The 23,732-nt window shown below is 40.0% G+C and overlaps 1 protein-coding gene across 3 annotated transcripts in view; it reads right to left on the bottom strand.

Annotated features, from left to right (window-relative positions):
* Positions 1-23,732, bottom strand: part of ATP9B (ATPase phospholipid transporting 9B (putative)) — a 240,173-nt gene that overhangs the window by 107,526 nt on the left and 108,915 nt on the right. For 2 of the 3 annotated variants that reach the window (XM_041739641.1, XM_041739642.1), the window contains 2 exons: positions 13,107-13,182; positions 6,963-7,039 (listed from right to left, as the gene is read on the bottom strand). The exons of the other annotated variant lie outside the window; for it this stretch is intronic. In XM_041739641.1, the coding sequence (XP_041595575.1) occupies positions 6,963-7,039; positions 13,107-13,182 (153 nt within the window). The remainder of the gene's footprint in view (positions 1-6,962; positions 7,040-13,106; positions 13,183-23,732) is intronic. 3 annotated transcript variants of the gene reach the window in all.

Genomic DNA, 23,732 nt, shown 5'->3' with positions numbered 1-23,732 from the left:
AGTATTTATTTTAAATAATAAATATGCTCGTGTTCCCATTTAGAACACCTGCTTTATAATCAAATTCATATTTAAAATGAACTTAGGGACTAAATCCAGGTTTCCCAGTATAGATATTTGCTGCATACTCTGATAGAGCATTATGTCCCAGGTGTTATCATTAGGATTGCTTTCTAACTATTTAGCATTTTGCCTCTTTATTGCTTTCCTGAAATTATAAGTTTATTTACATTCACACTGCTGATGAAGAAACACAATTTTTAATTGTGAGCAGCTGTAATATTAAAGTGTGCAGTCACAAATGCAGCAAAGGCGGGGTGGGTGCTGCCATAACCCTGAGAGCCACACTGGGTCCTGTCGGCATGCCGCTGAACTACTTTATTGTAGGCTTGTTTCTCTAGTTAATCTTTTCCTGATGAGGCTTTCAAACACTATGATTTGTTAATATTAATAACAGTTATCTAAAAAAAGCATTCCCAAAGTCTTTTTATCCACAGAGATCCACCACGTTGCTGTATTCTACAACATGCAGCTCTTTCGCAAAGCACATCATCACATTTCTAAACACATATTTAAACCCAAAGATTTTATTACTCAAGAAGGCAACTATTAAAAAAATTAAGGGGTGCCATGATTGCATGCAACCACAATAAAAAAAGAGAAGTTATTCTATGGTAACAATCTTAGTATATAAGTCAATACAACTTTTAAAATATTAATAAATTGTCCTTTTAAAAAGAAGTAAGCTATTTTCCAACACAACCTTGATATTTCAACCCACAAAGTACAGCATAGCTGATTCTATTTTGTTCTGTTATCTGAAAACGCCTTTACAACAATTCAGAGAACAAGAAGTAGCTCTAATTCACATAATGGCACATATCACCTGTCTGTCAGTGAGACGTTTGAAAGCATCTTTTTATTAGAAACACAAATCAATATGCCCAAGGGACTACAATAACTACTTGAAGCAATTTGTATTACCATTTCATCCTTGATGCTCTTGCTCTGAGCAACTTATTATTATGAATGGCATGAAAATGGCAGCCTGTCACAATTGATTTTTCTTAACCTCCTGTAAGAATTTTTCCCTCTTAAATGTAATCAAGTATCATCTTATTAAATATATCTCAAGCTAGGTTTTATAAAACAGTCCATTACTCAAGTTGTATTCCTTATAATTTAAACTTTCACCAAATATTATTATAAAAGTAACTGCTTAGTAATAAAAACTTTTGATTTGCTCAGGTTTAAGATAACAATTTCAGACTAAGTAGACCCCATGTCCCTCCTCGCGCCTGTTGGCGCACCGGAGGCACACGTTCTTGTCCTGAAAAGAAGCCACAAGAACTCGTCTGTATCTTAGAACTCAGGTCCTCCATCTAACAACGTTGTAGATTGTGGTATTAATCCCCACGACTGGATGAAACATGCTACATTTAAAAAAATTCTGATAGGGAGCCTGGGTGGCTCAGTGGCTGAGCATCTGCCATTGGCTCAGGGAGTGATCCCAGGGTCCTGGGATCAAGTCCCACATCAGGCTCCCCGCCTGCTTCTCCCTCTGCCTGTGTCTCTGCCTCTCTGTGTCTGTCTCTCATGAATAAATAAAATATTTTAAAGATAAATAAAAGGTATTCTAATAAACTCTTGTAATAAGCTTAAGGCTGTATATTCTGAGTCTATAAAATTATCACCTTAGATTTTGAAAACCAATTCCAAGGACCACTCTGAAAGGGTGCATCAGGTGGGACATATGACTGAGTGAAATGTGGTTGCAGCTTTATTTGCCTATGAATTCTCTTTACATTTCATATTGTTGTGGCCACTAAGTAGGCGGTGGCTCTCCGTCTCAGAGGTGACTGCACCTGCAGTTTCTGATTCACGTCTAGGAGAGACACCTGGGGGTGGCCTCTGTACAAGCAGAGGTGACGCTGAGGCCACTCAGATGGGTCATGAGACAAGGCTGTGTGGACAGAGAGGTTGCAAAGTAAGGTAGCCAGCTAATGCAGCAGCTAGACAAAGTGCCCTAATCTCTGTTTTTTAAAATGCATGGATAGGATAGAGTTGGAGGGATGTGTGGCCACAGGAGAAGATGAGACAAGTGATCATATTTTTCTCCTTACTTTTCTGTTCGATGTTTTCTTTCTAATAAGCAGCTAGAGAAGAACGAAATAGACAAAATGAAGACAAAAGGAGAAATGCCCAAATTAAGGCTTGGGAAATGAGATAGGCAGAATGACAAGTTTAAAAATAGATTTTATGAAGCAACTAGTAAAACTGGTTACACAATAGATGTCCTTCCCTCAGCTCTGGAAGCTCTTCCATCAGCATACCAGGGTATGCTGGTACATAAGCACTCCCGCCTCCATGAGGAGTCACATTCAAGGCCCCCAAGTCAATGGAGGCAACTTGTGCTTTTCCCAGGGGGAGACAGGATTTGGTGCAACAGCCCTCACCCAACACTCCACACCTGCGTGGGGCAAAGGGCACGGGGGACAGGGGTCCCAGGAGCAGGCCGTCATGTCTAGTATCACAACCCGCAGGACCCTGGCTGCCTGTATGCATCTGCAGGCAGGTGTGGCAGCTACTGAGGGAAGAGCCCCCGACCCGCTCGCCCCACCACCCGTCACTTCGGACCAGACATTTCTCTGTTCATGTCTCTGCCTCTGCTCTGGGGCTCCTGAACATCCACCGGAGAAAGCCACTTGCTCATTACTGGCTCCATCACAGATTTAAGATTCCCAGCAGCAGTTGGGTCCTTACCATTGCTCAAGAACCAATGAGCTAAATGGTCAGGCCGCAATGCTCCCCTGTGCTTTCAGGAATCCTCGCTGACTCCAGCCATGTTCTGCATCCATCTCCCCACCTGAAGGAGTGTTATCATTAGCTTCTCCCTCTTCATCCACACAACTCTGACTGCAGTGCTTTCCGTCCCAACAGCTCATCGCAGTTTCACAAAGGAATAGGTCCCCCTTGCACACACTATGAGGGAGGCAGGGAACAACATGCTACAGAGCCAAGGACCAAGCACTGCCCCCACTTCTCCAAAGCCCAACAACCACACCCTACTGCACATGGCAGCTCTTTGCCATTTAACAACATACAATATTTTCTCCAGTGACCTCAGGCTCCCACATTTAAGTTACTGCGGGATGCACATCAAACTTACTCTTCTGTAGACTGTATTTTCCCCTTTATAAACTAAGATTCTCTCTCTCTCTCCTTTTATGGAAGGCATTAATAGTTTTATCATTCTCTCACCAGAAACAAACAAAATCAATAAAATCCTTTGCCTGCATCCCTATTGCTCCCTCAGTGCTTTGGGTTCCCTCCCCACCACTGTCCTTCCCAACACCCTCAACCTTCCGCACAGGGTCCCCATATCTGCTTTTGCATCCGATTCCGCCTGAAGAAATTAAAGACAATGATTCTCATTTCACCAGGATCCCCCTGTTGCTAAATCACTAGTCTCTTTTCATTTTTCTCCCCAATGATCTCGGCATGCTGTGTGTGCACCACCATGCATCTTCAGAAGGGCTTTCCTCCTTCAGCCTTCCTGGCTCCTCTTCCTCTGCCTTAGAGGCCTTTACCGCCAGCATTCCACGGGGTTTAAGGAAGTTCCTATTTTGTTTTGGTTCTTAGTGTACAGAAAAGGCCTGGACACTCTCATCTATAACTATGCTGGGGTAGCCAGTGGTACTAAGTCATTACATGTTCCCGCTTTTCCCACCTTCTGCACTTGAGGAAGGGATATAACTGTCCTGACTCCTTCACCTTCCGCGAGGCCACTGCTTGCTCTGACCAAGGCAATGTGACCTGTGCCACTCACTGGCAGAAGCTGCAAGTCAGTATGCAATCCGTCATGTCAGTGTCTTTCTACCCAGTGGTCATGGAAGCATGTGTCCAGGAGGGTTCCCTGAGGGACAATGAGGAGCAGAGCACCTGCCAACATGTTAGACACATGCTCAAAGGAGAAAAGCAGTCTTTGCTGTAGTATGTTCCTGTGGTTTTAGGGCAGTTTGTATGACAGCATGACTGAGAGACAGAACTCCTTTATAAATATGTATTTCCCCAGCCCCAATTCCTCTGCTGTCATGAATGCCACCACAGAACTTCACCTGACCACTGTGTCAGTGACTGGCCCACACACACTTCAGAATGAGTATAAGGAATAGTGCACTTCCCTGAGGAAGGGAAACTCAGCTAAACGATCTGATTTCCCTTTCGAATGTTTCCTTTTTGTTCCAAATGTTTACTGGCTTAGTAAGCTACTGGAAGAACACTAAGATGTAGTCTTCACATGATGTCTTACAGTGAATAATATTTTCTGTCTTCCTTTTCTCTTTAGGGATTCAAATATCACATCATCTTTTCATTCAACATATATCAGTACTTCCCCTAGATAAATTACACCCATTACTTTTTGTCCACCGAACATGCTTATAATGTTTCCTGAAATTTTTTCCTATAAACCTGGCATTTAACACTTAGATTTAGTAACACATGCAAATTTAGAGACTTTACTCTTATCCTAAGATTATTTTGTTAATGACAAAACGTTTTCCTAGCAAGCTGGAGTTCTATGATCTACAGTGCTTTCACGAAGCATGCACCATGGTGACAAGCAGAGCCTCCTGCACTGTAATGTCCCCTGCTCTAAAACCAGATGATGCCATTTCCCCCAAGGTTGGTCGTGCTGATTCAGACATCATGTACACAAAGTGCTCTGAACAGAACTCGCCGCATGTCAGCATTCTCCCTGGGCTGTCGCTATCACAGTTACACTGATTTCCAACTAGAGGGAGATGCCGAGGAAGGTGCCAGCCAATGAAAGGGCGTGTTTGCTCCACATGTGAAGCTGACCAGTGGCAGAGCAGAGTTTTGAATCCAGTTGTGCAAAAAATCAAAGATACCCTTCCTGTTATAGATACATTGTGTTAATACCAAGGGATTTAGAAGTTTTTTTTAAAAAAAGGAGAGCAAGAGGAAGAGGAAGAAGGAGGAGGAATGGAGGGAAGACTTCTGACATGGGCACAGAGACGGTCTCCAGGCTGGGGCAGCGTGGGGCAGGACAGAGTGTATGAACAGCTATGTGCACACTGACTATTTCTAGGCTGACGAGGGCCGGGCACTCATTCACAACGTGTGCTTCATTTTACAGGAAGACAGTAGCAATGGCTAACACATACTGAGTGGTGAGACACAGAATGAAGCCACTCACTCAGGGTCACAGAGCTGGTTGGTGGCAACACCAGCTCTAACCAGGCAGCTAAGCCTCAGGGCCAGAGTTCTTTACCACAGGCACACACCTGGGAAAGGTCACCTAACTGGCTCTGCGTCAACACCTAAGGGAACAGCATGGGAACCAAAACCAAAGGTACAGGCAAAACAGTCAGGTGTGGACACAGACAATGCGAGGTGAAAGCTGCCCTTAAGAGGAAGGTGAGAAGAAGCAGAAGTTGTGTTACATGACAGGATAACTTTTAAGATTTTAAATCTTAGTATTTAAAATTAAATTTACCCTCAATATTCATCCTAAAAGTAAAATGATTAGAAATGATTAAGAAAAAAATACTACCCTAGGACTCATATATGCATCGTTAGAATGTTCTAATTTTGCTTACTAAAGAAAAAAAAATCGCTGTACTTCATAGAAAACATACACAAACATGCAGGTAATTCTGTCAAAAATTTAATAATTTATTTTTAAATAAATTTAACTCTAATGAAAAAATAATGACTTGCAGTATATTCAATTTCCTCAAATTAGCACAAAGTTGTAATATAAATCAACAGGGATAATTTTCCCTGTTATCACAATCAGAATTTATACTAAAATAATAGTAGCACAACATTTGTCTTTCACTTTAGTAAATATGTCACACACAGACATCTGGAGCCCTAACAAACACAATACTTCATTGAGCTCACTAGGATGACTCATATGACCTGGGACAGGGCAAGGATACTCTCCAGATGGGAAACACATCAGTGCCACTCTGCTGCGCTGCAAACGGGCACAGACATTCAAAGGGTAAGGGATGCTTTCCTAATGTTGGGAGGGTTAACTGTTTTTTTTAAAATAGTATTTAGCTGAAAAAGATGGAATACATCTTGTCCTTCAATATATCTTTTCAAAGAATTATTTCATTTTTACCGCTTTTTAGAAATTTCCTGCAAAAGACCTTTTCTATTAATTACTCACAAAGCAAGGTATGAATCCATGAGAGTGCTTTTTTTCTTCTACTTAGATATACCTCAGATTATATTTCAAATAAAGGTGAGTAAAATGCACAGGTAGAAAGTGCTTCTCATAAAGTAGACACCAGCACATTCTATGACTTGACTGTACAAAATGTATTACCCAAATAACAGCATCTGAGGATTCAAACTAACTTTTTTTGCTCCGCTATAACTTGCACACACATGCTGCCTACATAAACAGCAATTTCAGGAATATAACAGAAATATGATCAATTTAGTAATGTAATTAAGCAGTCCTTAAAACTAAAATGTCTTTCAACATGCTTATGAAATGGAAATAAATTGATACGAGTTTAATAATGTCATACTATCAATTAAATACTATAAAATATTAATATAGATTCTTTTATTTTAAAAATGAGCCATCAACATACAAAAGAGTACAAAGTGTAAAATAAATAAATTGAAAAGACCATAGCCAGCTATCAAATTATGGGCAAACTGTATATATGACAAAGAAAATTTAAGAGACATATAAAACTTTGATTAACCCAGAAGAGATACTTCCGGAAGGTCTTCAGTATGAGCATACTGTTACATAAATACAGAGAATTCACATCTGAAATCACCCACATTTTTCAAACTCTGTTTTTATGTTATATATTAAGCTAAAATGAACAAGCTCTTCAGAACTTCAGAACTTTCTCACTGAAAGGGAAAATCAAGTCATTAAAGCAGCTCTCCTTAATCTAGCCTACCTTATTTTTTGGATTGGATGTGTTCATTACACTTCGAGTCTCTTTTCCAGTATAAATGACAACACCTATTACAGTACCTGCAAAAACATGAAAGTGGTCCTTACAGAAATGCCTCAGAGGGTAAGCATAGAGAGAACACTTTCTAATCAACTGTCTTGATAGAAAATATTATTCATTACTTAATTTTATACAAATTTATCTAACAGCACTTTTAATTTGGCTAGTTCAACAAAGTCTAATCTCAACTTTCAAAATAAACTTTTAAGAACAGAAATGATTTCTTAAGCTATACAAATTGACCTACACAGAATTATGAGAAAAGGTACTGAAATCGTTTTCACTGTCAAGAGAAAGGTTGACATTGCTCGTTGGTCCATGTGTGTGGACAATGCAGGTAAATGAGGAGATGCTGCATCCTCAAGTGGTCAGACCTTCAAGCCCAAACTACACCAGCTGTACCGGTTTCCCTGCACAAGAGATGCAGGTACTACCAGGTGTGAGAGCCTCTGCTGACACTTCAGCACAGATACGATTAAAACAATAAGACATAGTTACATAATTATGTAAAACAATTACATAAATGCTTGGTGTTGAATGTAGATGTTATTAGTCTTTTTTATTCATGTCTCCTGAAAGTCTGATTTTCTAAGTGTACATGTCTATTCTATCAAACTTAAGGTAAAAGGATATTCAAATACCCCTAGAACAACTCCTGGGTGACAAGGCTCAGAGGCACTCACCTCAGTAATGTCAAATTAAAAACTATGCAAGTCTGTTTCTAAACTGCAGCTATGTATTACTTATGTTACTAGTTTTCTTAAATTCTGAAGATGAGAAATGATTAAGGGGAGAAAGATAGTCATAGCCATAAATACTCACTGAGACCAAAACCACTGCAGAAATCACTAGAATAATTATACAAAAACTCTTTGATATCATAATAATGTAATGTGTGAAATCCAGTGCACTGTAAGTTAGGACCCATGGAATAAATGTAATTCTAGCGATCTCCTGGATTATATGAACTGGTAGCTGCATATAATATGCATTAGATAATGAATGGTTTCCTCCATGGAATATTCAGGAAGATGGGAGATGCTGGAAGGCTGCTCCGTGGTCATATCTGCAGTGGTTACACTTTCCTTCACAACAATCCATTTCCTTTCTTCCCTCCTTTGTAAATTGTGTGCTGCTGGCAGAGTTGTGAGGAAAGCAGAGCAGCCTCTCTAGCACAGAAGCCAGCCTAACTACACAGATGCTCCCTTCCTATCACACCATCCAAGCGAACTTGCCGATGAACGGTTTGTACTTAGTATTCAGAAAAACACAGATTCCATAAGGATCCAACTATAAAGGACTTTCTAAACAAACATATCAACAATTCTTTTGTCAGTGAAGTAATAAGTTAAATCTTACCAGATCAGTATTTTCTTCCTATTTTGCCAATTAAGCTTAACTTAAACAAAATATAAAAGTGTCTAATGTTAAATAAGCTCACTAATGTTAAAAAAGCACAAACACAGAACAAGACAAACTGCACAATTATTTTTACTATTAGCAGAACACGCTAGAAAACACTGTCCTGAGATCCAGACACATTATTAGCAATGTTGACTCTAAGTGGATGTTACAGTTACAAGTACCTAAAATGAGATCTGAGAAATGACAAAATATAATGCATTCAGATATACACTGATTTGATATATAATCAGTATTTGCATGTTATATATATCGTAGGTAACGTGTACTTAACAGAATCCCTCTTGTAGTTTTATTTGTATAACCTACCAAAGTCTGGTAATGGCTCTCATATATATTATCTCATTTCATTCTCACTAAAAAGGAATACTCAGTATACTGAGAATAACGAATTTTTTTTTCTGAGTCTGTCAATGCTTTTTAAAGACCAAAATTACTGAAGTCAGTATGGAGTATTTGGAGTAGTCTCCATTCTTTTCAAAAAGGGTCCCTATTTATGGACTAGTAGAGGCTAAAAGGTTGAGCAAACCCTGTATATATGGCAAAAAGAAAAGGGGGGAGGTGTTTCCTCTTCATTTTGAAAATGAGACGTGAGAGGGCACACAACACAGCACATTCATCTGAAAAGACGAAGGTTTAACATGTCAGAGAAAGAGAGACAGACAGACCTAGAAGCTATTAGCTGGTCAAAGTATTTCCTGTCAATTAGGAACCTGCTGGGGACAGTGCAGAAACCCCAGCATGGGCTGCCCAGCCACAAGAGAGTTTCCATGTGCCTGGAACAGATGTAACGCAGCAAAGGCTGGTGGGAGCCCGGTACCAGCCACTACCCTAACAAAGACTACGGATTCACCTCAGGAAACTTACCCAGAGATGCTGAGGCCAGGGACAAAGAGCGACATTGTGACCTGCACCAGGTCTGGGCTCCACCAACCCCACGTGCCAGAGGAAAGCGACAGACCACCAGGAAGGGGTGGTGGAGCTGCTCCACCCACTTCCCAGCTGCAGAGACTGCCAGACCCAGAGACCCAAGGTTCAAGAAGCAACAACTCCCAGCCTTGTTGTGATTTATGTACCATGTGCTGGTGTGTTCTCTGCGATTTCCACTGCCACTGCCATGCTTGGTCACCACACTGTTTAGTGCACCTATTCCAAAGCTCTCTGGGTCGGGTCCCTCAAGGGGATTCTACTGGGACAGCTTCTCCTACTATCCCAATCCTAATCTACCGACCTCTCTGCCACAGGAGCCTCAAAACCATGTACACTGAACGGACAGGTTTCATTTTAAAATTTCTCATATGTCATAAGGACAAGTATTATAAAATATCATGCCAAAAATTACCAACAGAAATGAAACAACACAAAAACCAAAAAGAACATACATGTCCAATTTTTTTCCATTATATTATTTCATCATCTGCTATAAAAGTTTCCAAGTATTTACTCCCATTTTCTGCATTCATCACAAACAGTATCAGCCCGGGACCCACGTCTGCACACATGCCCAGCAGTCCCTCTCTAGAAGGGTGACCTCTGGACCCTCATGCGCATGCATGCCCAGCAGCTCCACTCTAGAGAGGTCACCCCTGGACCCCCATTTGCACGCACGCTTGGCAGTCCTGTCTAGAGGCACACTCTGTTTCTAGGCTCTTGGCAGTTTAAGATCAGAACGGTCTCTTATCCACCTATCACTTGCAACATGGCAGTTCCCTGGGACACTGACTCTGCTCTGGAGAAACGATGTTCACGGAACCATCAGGGGGAGAAGACGGATAGCACCACAAGTAGCTGTCCCTCTTTGGTGACTCCTGGTCCTTGGATCCCCTGTGGTGTTAACTAGAGCCACCATATTCCCATGCACTCAGAATCCTATGACAAGGGAGGAAGGCCCACTTCACCTAAGAGGCAACCTGAATCAAGCTGACATGTAATGTTTAAAAAATAAGACTTTAAAAAATTCTGGTCCTTCTTTCTCAACTTGTAATCAAGTATAAAGAAGATATGAGCTCTTATATTACTCCTGGAAACCCAATGTCTTTCAAACATTCCTCAGGATACAGCAAGTTTGATAATATATAGAGTCTAGTATTTGCTCACATTATTAAGGCTTTTAAAGGTAATTATGTGTTAAAGTATGTGAAATTAATGAAAAGAGTTTATATTTTAAAATGTCCAAACACAAATTAAAATTAGAGGTGTCTTGATTCTTTTTGAACAATTGGTTTTTTGAAGCAGTATAGATACTTGGAAGATCAAATGCCTGGAGGAACTGAATTCTACACATCATGGGATCAGAAACTGTCATCAATGTGGGCAAGCATATCTGACATTACTTTTGTGTCTGCTCTGCCCTCATATGCAACCAGGAGCTACCACATGCCAAGGTCATCCAGAGAGTGCAGGGCAGGAGAGGGAAAGTGTGTACCGGAATTATCAGAGGGCCTCAGAGAAGGCCTCTCCTCCGTCTCTGAGGAGAAAGGCCACAGATCCATAGCACTGAGGAACAGTAGCAATATTCTAATACACAGGGAACAAAAGATCAAATAAAACGTATTTTGTAAAAAGAGCATCTTCACTATGATGGAAACCAAACAGAATACAACTCTAGACATGGGAAACGTAACATCTGGGACCAACATCAACTTGTGTGTGGTATGTGGTAAATATTTTCCTAGAAACTACTCAACAGTAAAGGCTAAAGGGTGACAGCTGTCAAGGACGGCTACCTGGCTTTAAATCCTGATCCCGCGACAGCCTGGCTGTGTGACTGTGCAACAACGTGGGCATCTCTAAGCACAGGCCTTGGCCCTCACAGTGAGGCTGCAACAACGTGAGCACCACACTGAGCTATGGTGAGCCTCGGGCCATCCTCGGCCGTCAGCATGGCGGCACAGAACAGAGATGTGAAGGAAGCATGAGCACAAGATTCTGAGACTCTTCCTGGCCGCAATGCCCCCTCCATGGTGACCCTATGGACACTGCAACTCTTCCCTTCCTGACGTCTACACAGCCAGAGATATGGCCTGCTCCCCCTGAGGTCTCTCCTTGGTGTGCTGTCCTTACTTCTCTTTCTCTTTAGTTTGAGAAATTTAAAAAAATCCATCAGTACAAAATCATGAGATACCTCACATAGTTTCCATTAAAATTGTCCTATTTGCCATCGACCTTTTTATTTTTATTTTTTTTAATGATTTTTAAATTTATTTATTCATTAGAGACACACAGAGAGAGAAAGAGGCAGAATCATAGGCAGAGGAAGAAGCAGGCTCCATGCAGGGAGCCCGATGTAGGACTCGATCCCGGGTCTCCAGGATCACGCCCCGGGCCAAAGGCAGGCGCCAAACCGCTAAGCCACCCAGGGATCCCCACCATCGAGCTTTTTATTAAACATATAAAACATCAGTATAGAACCAAGTCCCCTCTCATTCCCTATTCCCTAAAAGGTGAACATTACTCTCCTACAGGAGTCTGGGTTACACGCTCCTGTACACACAGGCCCCAACAGTGCACACGCACACAGAACTGCCCCGAGAGTGTCTAGCCTTCCCATCTCCGTGTGCCAGGCACCAGGCCCTGGCACCATCCTCTTCTGTTGCCCCAGGCCCTCACAGAACAGCCTTCACCTTTTCATCCCTTACCTGTTGCACTGCTTATTCCTCAAAGGAGCTTACAGGGAGGCCTTCCTCCAACTATGACCAGGTAAGGATATGGGCTTGTTTATGGGGCACCTATAGCTTAAAGTACCTGCCTCTCCTTATTACAGTCATCCCTGCCTGTGAGCTCCCTAGGACAGGACCCATAAGGACTCTGCTCAACGTTGCATCAGCAGTGTCTGATCTGCAGACAGATTCTTACAAAAGCCCTGGAAGGGCAACTGAGCTCCAAGGCAGGAGGGCTGCCAGTGTTGGGCCACAAACTGAGAGACAAACAGCCCTATCCTGAATGCTCCCTGGCCTTCCTCCCCCACCAACAACCTTCATGCTCCCTGCTGCTAGAAGTGACTCCTGGTTACCATCAGCAAGTCAGCCACTTTCTGAAAAGCTGATAATCATTTAGATTTCAATAACTCCCAATAAAATTGACTTTCCAAGATGTAAATTTAGCTGATCTCCCTGTTCAGCCACCAGAATACTCCAACATCCTCCAATTTCACTCAGAAGAAAATTAAGAAGCTTTACCCTGGGCCCCTAAGGCCCAACATGAAATACCTCTCAAGGCCCATGGCGTCATTTAATACTTTTCTCCCGGACACACAACCCACCCAGAGACGTCTTACAAATTCTACTGGGTGAGTGATGAGTGGAAAGATCCCTCAAATACCACCACTGGCTTCCCCAGTTCTGCTACACCACCTCTCAGTAAGGAACACAGACCAGTTTGCCAAGAAAAGTGTCAAAACCAGCAAAATGCCCCTGCTCTGCTCCATGAAAGGTGCACCACCATGGCTGTGCTGGCCTTGCCCCTTGGAGTGTAGTGTGATAGGCAGCACAGAGGCCATAGCCAGAGCTTGCCTAGGACGCAAACCCTCAGGGCCTGCCCCACACCCACCAACTATAGTGTATGATCAATAAGGTCTCCTGTGTGGGGACATCACAGAGTCCCTCCATTACACAAAGCAATACGTCTAGGTGTGAGCTGATGCTAACAAGGGAACTTGTCTCATACCTGATGCAACAATGGTGCTTGCCCACAGTGTATTTTCTATGCTGAGACTCTCATGAATGGGAGGGTCACAGTCTTCCTATTCAGAGAAAAAAAAAGAGGAAAAATGGCAAGTTAGCAAGTTTTTGGTTTTTTTTGTTTGTTTGTTTGTTTTTTTACTACAGACATCTACAGGGATAAAAACAAGATGGACTCCATTAGTGAGCAGTGAAATAGCATTGCAGAATAAAGGTGGAAAACAAGGGAATTTAGACAGAGGATTTTGGGACAAAGGCAGTGCAGGGAGCGCCAGGACTCTTCCCCAACCCCAGCAACCAATGCAGGGGCAGAACCTGGCTGACGGGACTATTTTGGGACAGTGGAGTCTGCTGAAGGCTTTCAACTGTCCAGGAGGAGTCAATTCTGGTCTATTCTAGCTTGGAGCATAGGGGCAGCTACCCAGCCCTGCAGCAGGCAGCTGTGCACGTGTTTTAGGAGCTGCCTGCTGATGCCAGGTTGGCAGAAAGGACCCTGTCCTTCCAAGAGCAGAGTCTCTGCTCTGACCACACAGGTGCAAATACAGAGGCTGCTGCCACTGCTGTCACCCCTCTGGCTCCAGCTCGCGTGACTGCAAGGGCACTAGAGGACACGTGACCCCCGATGCCCCTTTTGGGAGCTAGACATTAAACACTAGAACATTCTTTTTTTTTTTTTTTTATTTTTACTTATTTATGATAGTCACACACAGAGACAGAGAGAGAGAGAGAGAGAGAGAGAGAGGCAGAAACATAGGCAGAGGGAGAAGCAGGCTCCATGCACCGGGAGCCCAACGTGGGATTCGATCCCGGGTCTCCAGGATCGCGCCCTGGGCCAAAGGCAGGCGCTAAACCACTGCGCCACCCAGGGGTCCCCACTAGAACATTCTAAAACAACTACATATATGGAAAAAATTACCATGCATACCCCCAAAAAGCTTAGAAGAGACCTGAAAAGATATTAAATGTACCCAGCATGGAGACAGTCTACAATAATAAAAAATAAGCAAATAAATATAATAACTGAAACCCTGAGGAAGGCGGAGAATTGACTTCTAGAGTTACCACATTAAAAAAAAAAAAAAAAAAACCACCACCAGTGTTCAAAAATAAAAAAAAAAAGGGCATTAAAAAACATTCAAAAAACTGTGGCCCATTTAAAGGAAAATTATAAATCAAGAGAAACTACCCTTGAAGAAGACCTAATGTCAGATACACTACACAAAGACTCTAAATGAGAAGTATTAAGGATATTGAATGAAATGAAGATGTGGAGAAAGCCAAGAAAGCAATATATGAACAAAACATAAATATGAATACAGAGACAGGAAAGTTAAACAGAAACCAGAAGTTGTTCAAAGCTGAAACATATGATGACTGAAATGAAAGTTTCCCTAAAGAGAAGATCTGACCAAGGCAGATCTGACCATACAGAAGAATCAGCAAACCTGAAAAACAGAACAATAAAAATGGCCAAGTCTGGGAAACAGAATGAAAACAGATGGAGGAAAATTAAAAGGGTCTGAGGGAGTGCAGGACACCATGGTACAAATCAAGAAATGCACTGTGGGAGTCCCAGAATGGGGGGGGAGGACAGAGTGAAAAGGGCAGATAGAATATGTGAAGGAGTAATGAAAATACCCCAAATATGATGAAAGACATGCACGTAAACACTGAAGAAGCTGAGCCAAATCCAGGTAAGATGAGCTCAAAGAGACCCATATAGAGATACATTATAATACAAGTTTTAAAAGACAAAGGCAGGGGCACCCAGATAGTTCAGTCAATTAAGCATCTGACTCTTGGTTTTGGCTTGGGTCATGATCTGAGTCATGAGACTAAGCCCTGAGTCAGACCCCACACTTGGTGCAGAGTCTGCTTAAGAGTTTCTCCTTCTCCCTCCGCTCCTCCCCACCGCATGCTCTGTTTCTAATACAAATGAATAAATCGTAAAAAGAAAAAAAGACAAAAGGAATCTTGAAAGCAATAAGGAGGAAGCAAATCATCACAAACAAGGAATCCCCAAAAAGACTATGTGCAGGTTTTTCACTAGAAATATTGGAGGCCATAAGGCAGTGTGCTGATATATTCAAAGTGCTCAAAAACAAACAAAAGAAACCCCATGTCAGACAAGAATCCTAAATCTAGCAAAACTGTCCTTCAAAAATCAGGGTAAAATCAAGACATTCTCAGACAAACAAAAGCTAAGAGAGTATGTGACCACTAGACCCTTCCTGTGAGAACTGTTCATGGGCATCTTGCAGGTGAAAGAAGAGGATATAGCAACTTGAAATTACATAGGGAAATAAAGATCTCCATAACAATAAGCATACAGGCAATTAGAAAATCAAATATTATCATAACAATGGTTTGTAACTGTACTTTTTGTTCTCTACATGATTTAAAACACCAATACATAAAAGCTAGTGTTGTTGTAACTTTGGTTTGTAACTCCAAGCCTTGTTTTCTACATTACTGAAGAGGCTGGTGTATTTAAAAGAATTATTCGTTTACATTTTTAAGCACAGAACGTATAAAGATGTAATTGTGTGACATCAGCAAACAAAAGGGGTGGGGACAGAGCTATAAAGGAGCAGAGCATTTGTATGTTATTGAACTTAAGTTGGTATAAATTCAAATTGTTACATCTTTAGAATGTTAAGCGTGATCCACATGGTAACCACAAAGATAACAACTATAAAATATACATACACAAAAGGAAGTAAGAAATTTTAACATTTCACTATAAAAACCAACTAAACACAATAGAAGACAGTAATGTAAGAAATGAGGAACAACAACAAAAAAACCCATAAGGCACACGGAAAAATTGAACAATGACAGAAGTAAGTCCCTCCTTTTCGGTAATTACTTCAAATAACAATGGATTAAACTCAACAGTCAACAGTCAAGACAGAAATTGGCATAATGGATAAAAACATGATGCAACTATATACTGTCTATATGCTGAGACTCACTTTATATCCAAAGACACAAAGAGGCTGCAAGTCAAAGTACGGGATGAGATATTCCATGAAAATAGTAAGCAAAAGTGAGCGGGTCTGGCTAAAATATCAGGCAAATTAAATGTTAAGCCAAAGAAGGTTATAAGAGACATTATAAATTAAGTGTTCAATAAGGCAGGAAGATATTATTATAAACAACTGTGAATCTAATGAAAATCTATAAAAATATCTGAAACAAAAACTGACAAAATCTAAGGAAGAAATAGCTCAATAAGTAATACTTGGAGACCTTAATACTCCACTCACAATTATAGCTACAGCAACCAGATAGAAGAGAAAACTTAGCAAAATAAACCAACCAGATCTAATATACAGAACACTCCACCCAAAAACAACATACACATTCTTCTCAAGGGTACATGAAACATTTTCTAGGACAGATCCCAACAGATCATCATACAAAGTATCTACTCCAACCACAATGAGATAAAGTTAGAAATTAGTAACAGAAAATCCACAAAATTGGAAATTAAACAACACTTTTAAATAAGCAATGGATTATGAAGAAATCACAAAGGAAATCAAGGTATACTTAGAACAAATGATAACGAAAGCACAATTTATGAAAACTTATGAGGTGCAACATAAGCAGTGCTAAGGGGGAAATTTATAGAAACAAATGCTTATGTTAAAAAAGAGGAAGGATCTCAACTCGATTACCTAACTTTACAATTATGGAACAACAAAAAGAGGAATAAACTAACGCAAAGTTAATTCAAAGAAGGAAAAAATAAAGTTTAGAGCAAAGACAAATGAAATAAAGAACATAAAAGAATTGTAAAAGTGAATGAATGCAAAAGTTGGCCCTCTGAAAACACCAAGAAAATTGGCAAATCTTTAGCAAGGTGGACTATGAAAAAAAATATTCAAATTACTAAAATCAGAAACCAAGGTGGGAAAATTACCACAATGCTACAGAAATAAGATTTTAAGAGAATACATGAGCACCTGTGCATCAAGAAATGGAATGAAATGGATGAATTTCTAGAAACATAAAACCTACTAAGACTAATCATGAAGAACAGAAAATTTGAATAAAACTATATTGAGTTAAAAGACTGAATAATAACCAATTTGACAGAGAAGAGCCCTGGATACAATGACTTCACTGGATGAAATCTACAAAAATTTAAAGAAAGACTAACATCAATTCTTCTTAAACTATTCAAAAAAATTAAATTAATTTTTTAATTAAAAAATTAAATTCTATAAACCCAGCACAAGTCTGATACTAAAGCCAGACACAGACATGAAAAGAAAAATAAATTATATATCAAAATCCTTTATGATCACTGATGCAAAAAAATCTTGTAATACTAGCAAACAGAATTTAGCAAACTATGAAAACGATTATACATATGACCAAGCAGAATGCAAGGTTGGTTCAACATGTAAGCCAATCAATGTAATGCATTACGTTAACAGAATGAACAAAAATATTCACAGGATCATCTCAACTGAAACAGAAAAAACAAACTCAGTATCCTTTTGTAATTAAGAAAGAAAAAAAAAAAGCATTCAACAAACTAGGAAGAGAAGGGAACTACATCACCACAATAAAAGCCATACATGAAAAGCCCACAATGAACATCATATCAGATGGTGAAAGACTGAAGCCTTTTTTGTCAGGATGTCCACTTTCACTACATCTATTAGACTTAAAACACAGTACTGGAAGTTCTAGCTAGAGTAATTATGAAAGGAAAAAGAAAAGGGAAAAAAAAAGCTATGTTATTGGGAAGGAATAAGTAAAATTACTGGTTTGCAGATATGATCTTGTAGAAAACACTAAAGATTCCACAAGAAAAACCTGACCTAACAAATGAATTCAGCAAAGTAGCAGGACAAAACAGTCAACACACAAAAACCAGTTGCATTTCAGGAACACCTGGTGGCATAGTCAGTTAAGTGCTCAACTCTTGGTTTTGGCTTAGGTCATGATCTCAGTGTTGTGGAATGAAGCTCCAAGTCAGGCTCAAGCTCAGTGTGGAGTCTGCTTAAAACTCTTCTCCCTCTCTCTCTGCAACCCCCCAAAGTAAATAAATAAACCTTTAAAAAATCAGTTGCATTTCTATACACTATCAGTGAACAATCTGAAAAGGAAATTATAAGAACAATTCCACCTAGCTTCAAAAATAATAAAATATTTAGGAATTAACTTTAAAGACTTGTACAATAAAAACTACAAACTGCTAAAAGAAAGTAAAGAAGACATAAATGGAAACACATTCCATGTTCATGGATTGGAAGACTTAATACTGTTCAAATTTCAAGACTACCCGAAAGTGATCTACAGATTCAATGTAATCCTTTATCAAAAGCCCAATGAAAATTTCTGCAGAAATAGAAAAACCCTCCTAAAATTCATATGGAATCCCAAGGGACTCCAAACAATCCAAAACAATCTTGGAGGGGAGGAAAAAAAAAAGAACAAAACTGGAGGAATCCTATTTCTTGATTTAAAAACTTAGTACAGGGCAGCCCGGGTAGCTCAGTGGTTTAGCACCACCTTCAGCCCAGGGCGTGATGCTGAAGACCTGGGATCAAGTCCCATGTCAGGCTCCCTGCATGGAACCTGCTTCTCCCTCTGGCTGTGTCTCTGCCTCTTTCTCTGTCTCTCATGAATAAATAAATACAATCTTAAAAAAAAAAAAAACTCAGTACAAAGCTACAGTACGCAGAATGGTGTGATGCTGGCATAAGGACAAACATACAGACCAATGGGATAAAATAAAAAGCCCAGAAACAAATACTTGCATATACAAATAGGTTATTTTTAAAATATTTTATTTATTTATTCATGAGAGACACAGAAAGAAAGAAAGAGGCACAGACATAGGCAGAGGGAGAAGCAGGCTTCATGCAGGGGGCCCAACGAGGGACTCAATCCCAGAACTCCAAGAACACACCCTGAGCCAAAGGCAGATGCCCTCAAACACTGAGCCACCCAAGTATCCTTATAAAATAGTTTCTGAGGAGGGGGTTCCAAGACCGTACACCAGGGGAAAAGAGTCTTTCAACAAATTATGCTGGGAAAACTGGATATCCACACGTAAAATAAAGTTACCCTTTCCTAATACCACATGTAAAAATAACTCAAAATGAATCAAAGACCTAAGTATAAGACTTACAACAAAACTCGTAGAAGAAAACATAGGACAAATGCTTCATGACACTGGACTTGGCAATGACGTCTTGGATGTGACACCAAAGGCAGAAGCAACAAGAGAAAGAACAGACCAACTGAACTTCATGAAATTGTAAAATCGTGTACATCAAAAGACATTATCCAGAGTAAAAAGACAACCACAGAAGAGGAGACAATAACTGCAAATCATATATCTGACAAGGGATTAACACCCAGAACAGAAAGAGAACTCCTGAAACTCACCGCCAGCACCAAAATGGGGAAAAGACTTGAATCGACGTGTCTCCAAAGACACACAAATGACCAAAAAAAAAAAAGATATCAAAGAATGCTCAGTATCACTTATCACTGGGGAACCGCTCATCAAAACCACAGTGAGGTCCCACTGCACACTCAGGATGATGGTGATGGTCAGGAAAACGGAAAACAGGCTGTGGAGAAAAGGGACCCTGTTTCTACCTACTGTCGGTAGGAACATAAAACGTGCAGCTACTGTGAAAAAACAGTATGGCAGGTCCTCAAAACATTGAAAATGGAATTACCATCGGATCCAGAAATTCCACTTCTGGGTGGGGACCCTCAAGATGGAAAGGAGGGTCTCGAGGAGATACTTGTACATCCATGTTCATAGCAGAATTCTTCACAACAGCTACAACATGGAAGTAACCCAATGTCCATGGATGGATGAATGGATGGGCAAATGTGGTCTATCCATCTAACGGAGCTTTACTGAGTCTTAAAAGAAGGGACTTGTGGCACCTGCTACAACACAGATGGTCCTTGGGGACATGGTGCTGAGGAAAACAAGCCAGTGACAGTAAGACAACAACTGTAGGATTCTAGTTATACGAGGTACTTAGCCAAAAAAAAATCTAAGAGACAGAAAGGAGAATGGTGCATGCCAAGGGGTGCAGGGAGCAGAAATGGGGAGTGTGTGTTTAATGGGGACAGTTTCAGTTTTATGAGATGAAAACAGTATGGAGGTGGGTGGTGATTCCTGCACAAATTTTTGAACATATTTACTGCCACTGCACTATACACTTAAAGATGTCTAGGATGGTCAATTTTATGTTACATGTATTTTACCATAACAAAATGGAAAAAATTTCAAAAAATACAAGGATATTTTTAAGAATGAAATCATAAGTGTAAAGAATGCCTTTAATCAATTCATTTTTAAGCTATTTAACTTTAATATAAATAAAAGAACTTAAAATTTGCATTAAACTACTATATGTTCTAATTTTTTCATACAGCAAACTAAAATTATATCTTTTAGTCTGTAACTTAACACCACAGAATTCCTGAAAAAGTATAAAATATCATCACAAATAAATTATAAATTAACCCATCAATTTTTTTTTTAAATATTTTGTTTATTTATTCATAGAGACAGAGAGAGGCAGAGGGAGAAGCAGGCACCATACAGAGAGCCTGACGTGGGACTTGATCCAGGGTCTCCAAGATCATGCCCTGGGCTGCAGGCGGCGCTAAACCACTGCGCCACTGGGGCTGCCCTCCATCAATGTTTATTTAGTGGCTATCACAGAATATCCTCTCTTCACCTTTTGTTATGTTTTTCAAATGTACATATATTCATGGGAGAAAAAACTGTATTTGTGGATATTTTAAAACTAATACATATCTCTATCTATATAAAGGTAACATTTCTATTTCATTTCTCTTTAAAACTATTATTATACTGGATATTTTTCATTAAATAAAAGCTCACATATAAGCTGTATGTTTCAACTACTGTACACAGATCTCAGGCACAGCCACACATCACTATCACAACAGTAATACCACAAACCCTAGTTTTATCTTTACATTTTAATGTTTATGTTCAAACACAAACATAACTAAAATCTGGAAACTTTTCGCCTTAATGTGACATCATGTCTGTACAGTGTTCTTTGCAGTTCTGGTTATGGAGTGTTTCAAGAAGACAGAATTACAAAAGGCCAGAGCCCTTTACTTGGAGCTAACACAGGAAAGCTCTGGCACACCACATGTTATGTCTCTAGGAGGGAAAAGACCCTTCACCATCCTGAGTGCGGAGTCTCCCAGGTGTACTGCCACCTCCACGGAGAACTGTATTTTATTAGTAACTGATAATGTGCTGTCAGGATACGTTTTAAGATCACAGGATATCAAAGTAGTTTGGGAAGGAGGAAAGAAATTCAATTGAATTTAACTTTAGTACAGTATGTTCCCACTGTGTCAAACTCCAAGAAAATATTGTATTAAAAAAATATACATGGGGTGCACCTCAGTGGCTCAGTCCATTAAGCGTCTAAGTCTTTTTTTTTTTAAGATTTTATTTATTTATTCATGAGAGACAGAGAGGCAGAGACACAGGCAGAAGGAGAGGCAGGCTCCTTTCAGGAAATCCGATGTGGGACTTGATCCCCAGACCAGGATCAAGCCCTGAGCCAAAGGCAGAAGCTCAACTGCTGAGCCACCCAGGGGTCCCAGGCCTCTAAGTCTTGATTTCAGTTCAGATGATTCTCAGGGTCATGAGATCAAGCCCCACACTCCCCATATAGATCTGGCTCTGCTCAGTGGGGAGTCTGCTTGAGTTCTTTCCCTCTGCCTCTGTTCCCCTCCCCATCATGCTTTCTCTCTTATTCTCTAAAATAATAAATAAAAAATCTTAAAAAAATACATACATAAAAGGCTTTCTAAGCTGCAAATAAAAGGTTCTATACAATTTCATTTTAGAAACTTAAGTTGGTTCTCCCATTACTTTTGCACAACTATTTAATCATGTGAATTCGTTCTATTTCTAGCACAATTATGTGAAGAACACACAGTATCCATGCAGTTTCTTTCCAATTCTGTAGTAACAGTGATGAACATTAAACTTTTTCTAATATCAAGAAAATTATTGTAAAAGATAGCTTTTTACTAATCTCATATAGTACAGAATAAAGACTGGGAAGACGGGAAATAAATGATCTCTAAGTAACTTTCTCTCTGGGTTTCCTTCTCCTAATGCCACACAGTTTGCAAAGATGAAATTTGCTTTGGGAGGGATAAAGGAAAATGTCACCACTTGAAGCTGTTTTCTCAATAGTGGACCCAATTTAACAAACAATAGACATCTGCTTTTTAGAAAGGTAGTATTTTGATTGGAAAAGACCCGAACAATGATGAGTGTACTATGGTTTGCAGCAGAAATGACAGCAGAAAGTGCATTATAAAGAATATTAAATGGGAATATGATGTTAAAGGCCTAAGAACACTGCTAATATTTCAAAACTAGCTCAGTTTTAAACTGTAAACTTCAGGGAAATTCCTAGGTCCTGAACAATAAGCAAATCAATTATACAATAATACTAATATGAATCATTTATATTACTCGGAATGTTGTATAGCAAGCAGCTGAAGTTATCCTCACATTATAAGGTAAGCAGAAGCAGACATTTTTCACAATGTGCATAATTATACTCTGTTCAGGCAACAAAATACATAATACATGTATTGCCACAGGACACTTGAATTAATCTGCTCTGATCCTTACTTAATTACTTAGGCTGATATAAAGTATGTATTCTCTCCTTTGTAGATCATACTCTAGAAAAGAAATATAAGCAGATGTCATTTCTTTAAATGCTCACTTAATACTCTGGTATTTAAACTGATGAATTCCATTTTTCTGTTGTGAAATCAGTTATTTAGCATGGTTTTTTTCTTTCCTCCTTTTTGAAGGATATACAGGAAAGAATTTTCTCCTTAAATAATCCAGAACTCACTATTAATGTATTTAAAAGGACCAAAATAAGATCTCATTAGAAACACCCACTGGAGGTGGTGAAAGGCCAGGCACCAATCAAGAACGTTCAGCAACCCATAAGAGGTAAGTGCAAGCTCAGGGAATTCAGAAACCCCAGTCGGGTCCACAGTCTCGACACAAATTCCTCATGCCCCGTCCTGACTCTAGAGCTGACTGTGCTATTTTGGATACTTTTTCTCACTTCCAGAAAATTGGAATTTGCACATTCTCTCTCCCATGTGTGCTGTGTGCACGAGCTACAGGCACACTGGCTACTCCCGCACCTGGCCTGAGCAGTTTGTGGAGGCTGTGGGGACATGAACCGATTCAGGTGGCTGCCTCCATCCTAAGTGAACCAGAGGTCTAGGCGACTCTTACATACACCAGTGCCATCATCTCTCTTCTAAGCTAAAAATTCTTAAATAGCTTCTTCCTTCTTCTGACAAGATCTTCAGGATGGAACCTGGCTACCCTTCTCCATATCCCCTTCCCCTACACCTACACGCTCATTCAGTCTACAGTCACGTGTCAGATCACACACGCAGTCTTACACTCAATGTCACATGCTTATATATGTAGTCACACAAGCTCAGACACAAACACAGTCACACACACAATCTCCATCACACATATCCAAGACACACATGCCTGGTCACACATGTA

This window comes from Vulpes lagopus, chromosome 24 (assembly GCF_018345385.1).
Source record: "Vulpes lagopus strain Blue_001 chromosome 24, ASM1834538v1, whole genome shotgun sequence".
Classification (NCBI taxonomy): Eukaryota; Metazoa; Chordata; class Mammalia; order Carnivora; family Canidae; genus Vulpes; species Vulpes lagopus.
This window is presented reverse-complemented; position numbering and strand designations above follow the sequence as displayed.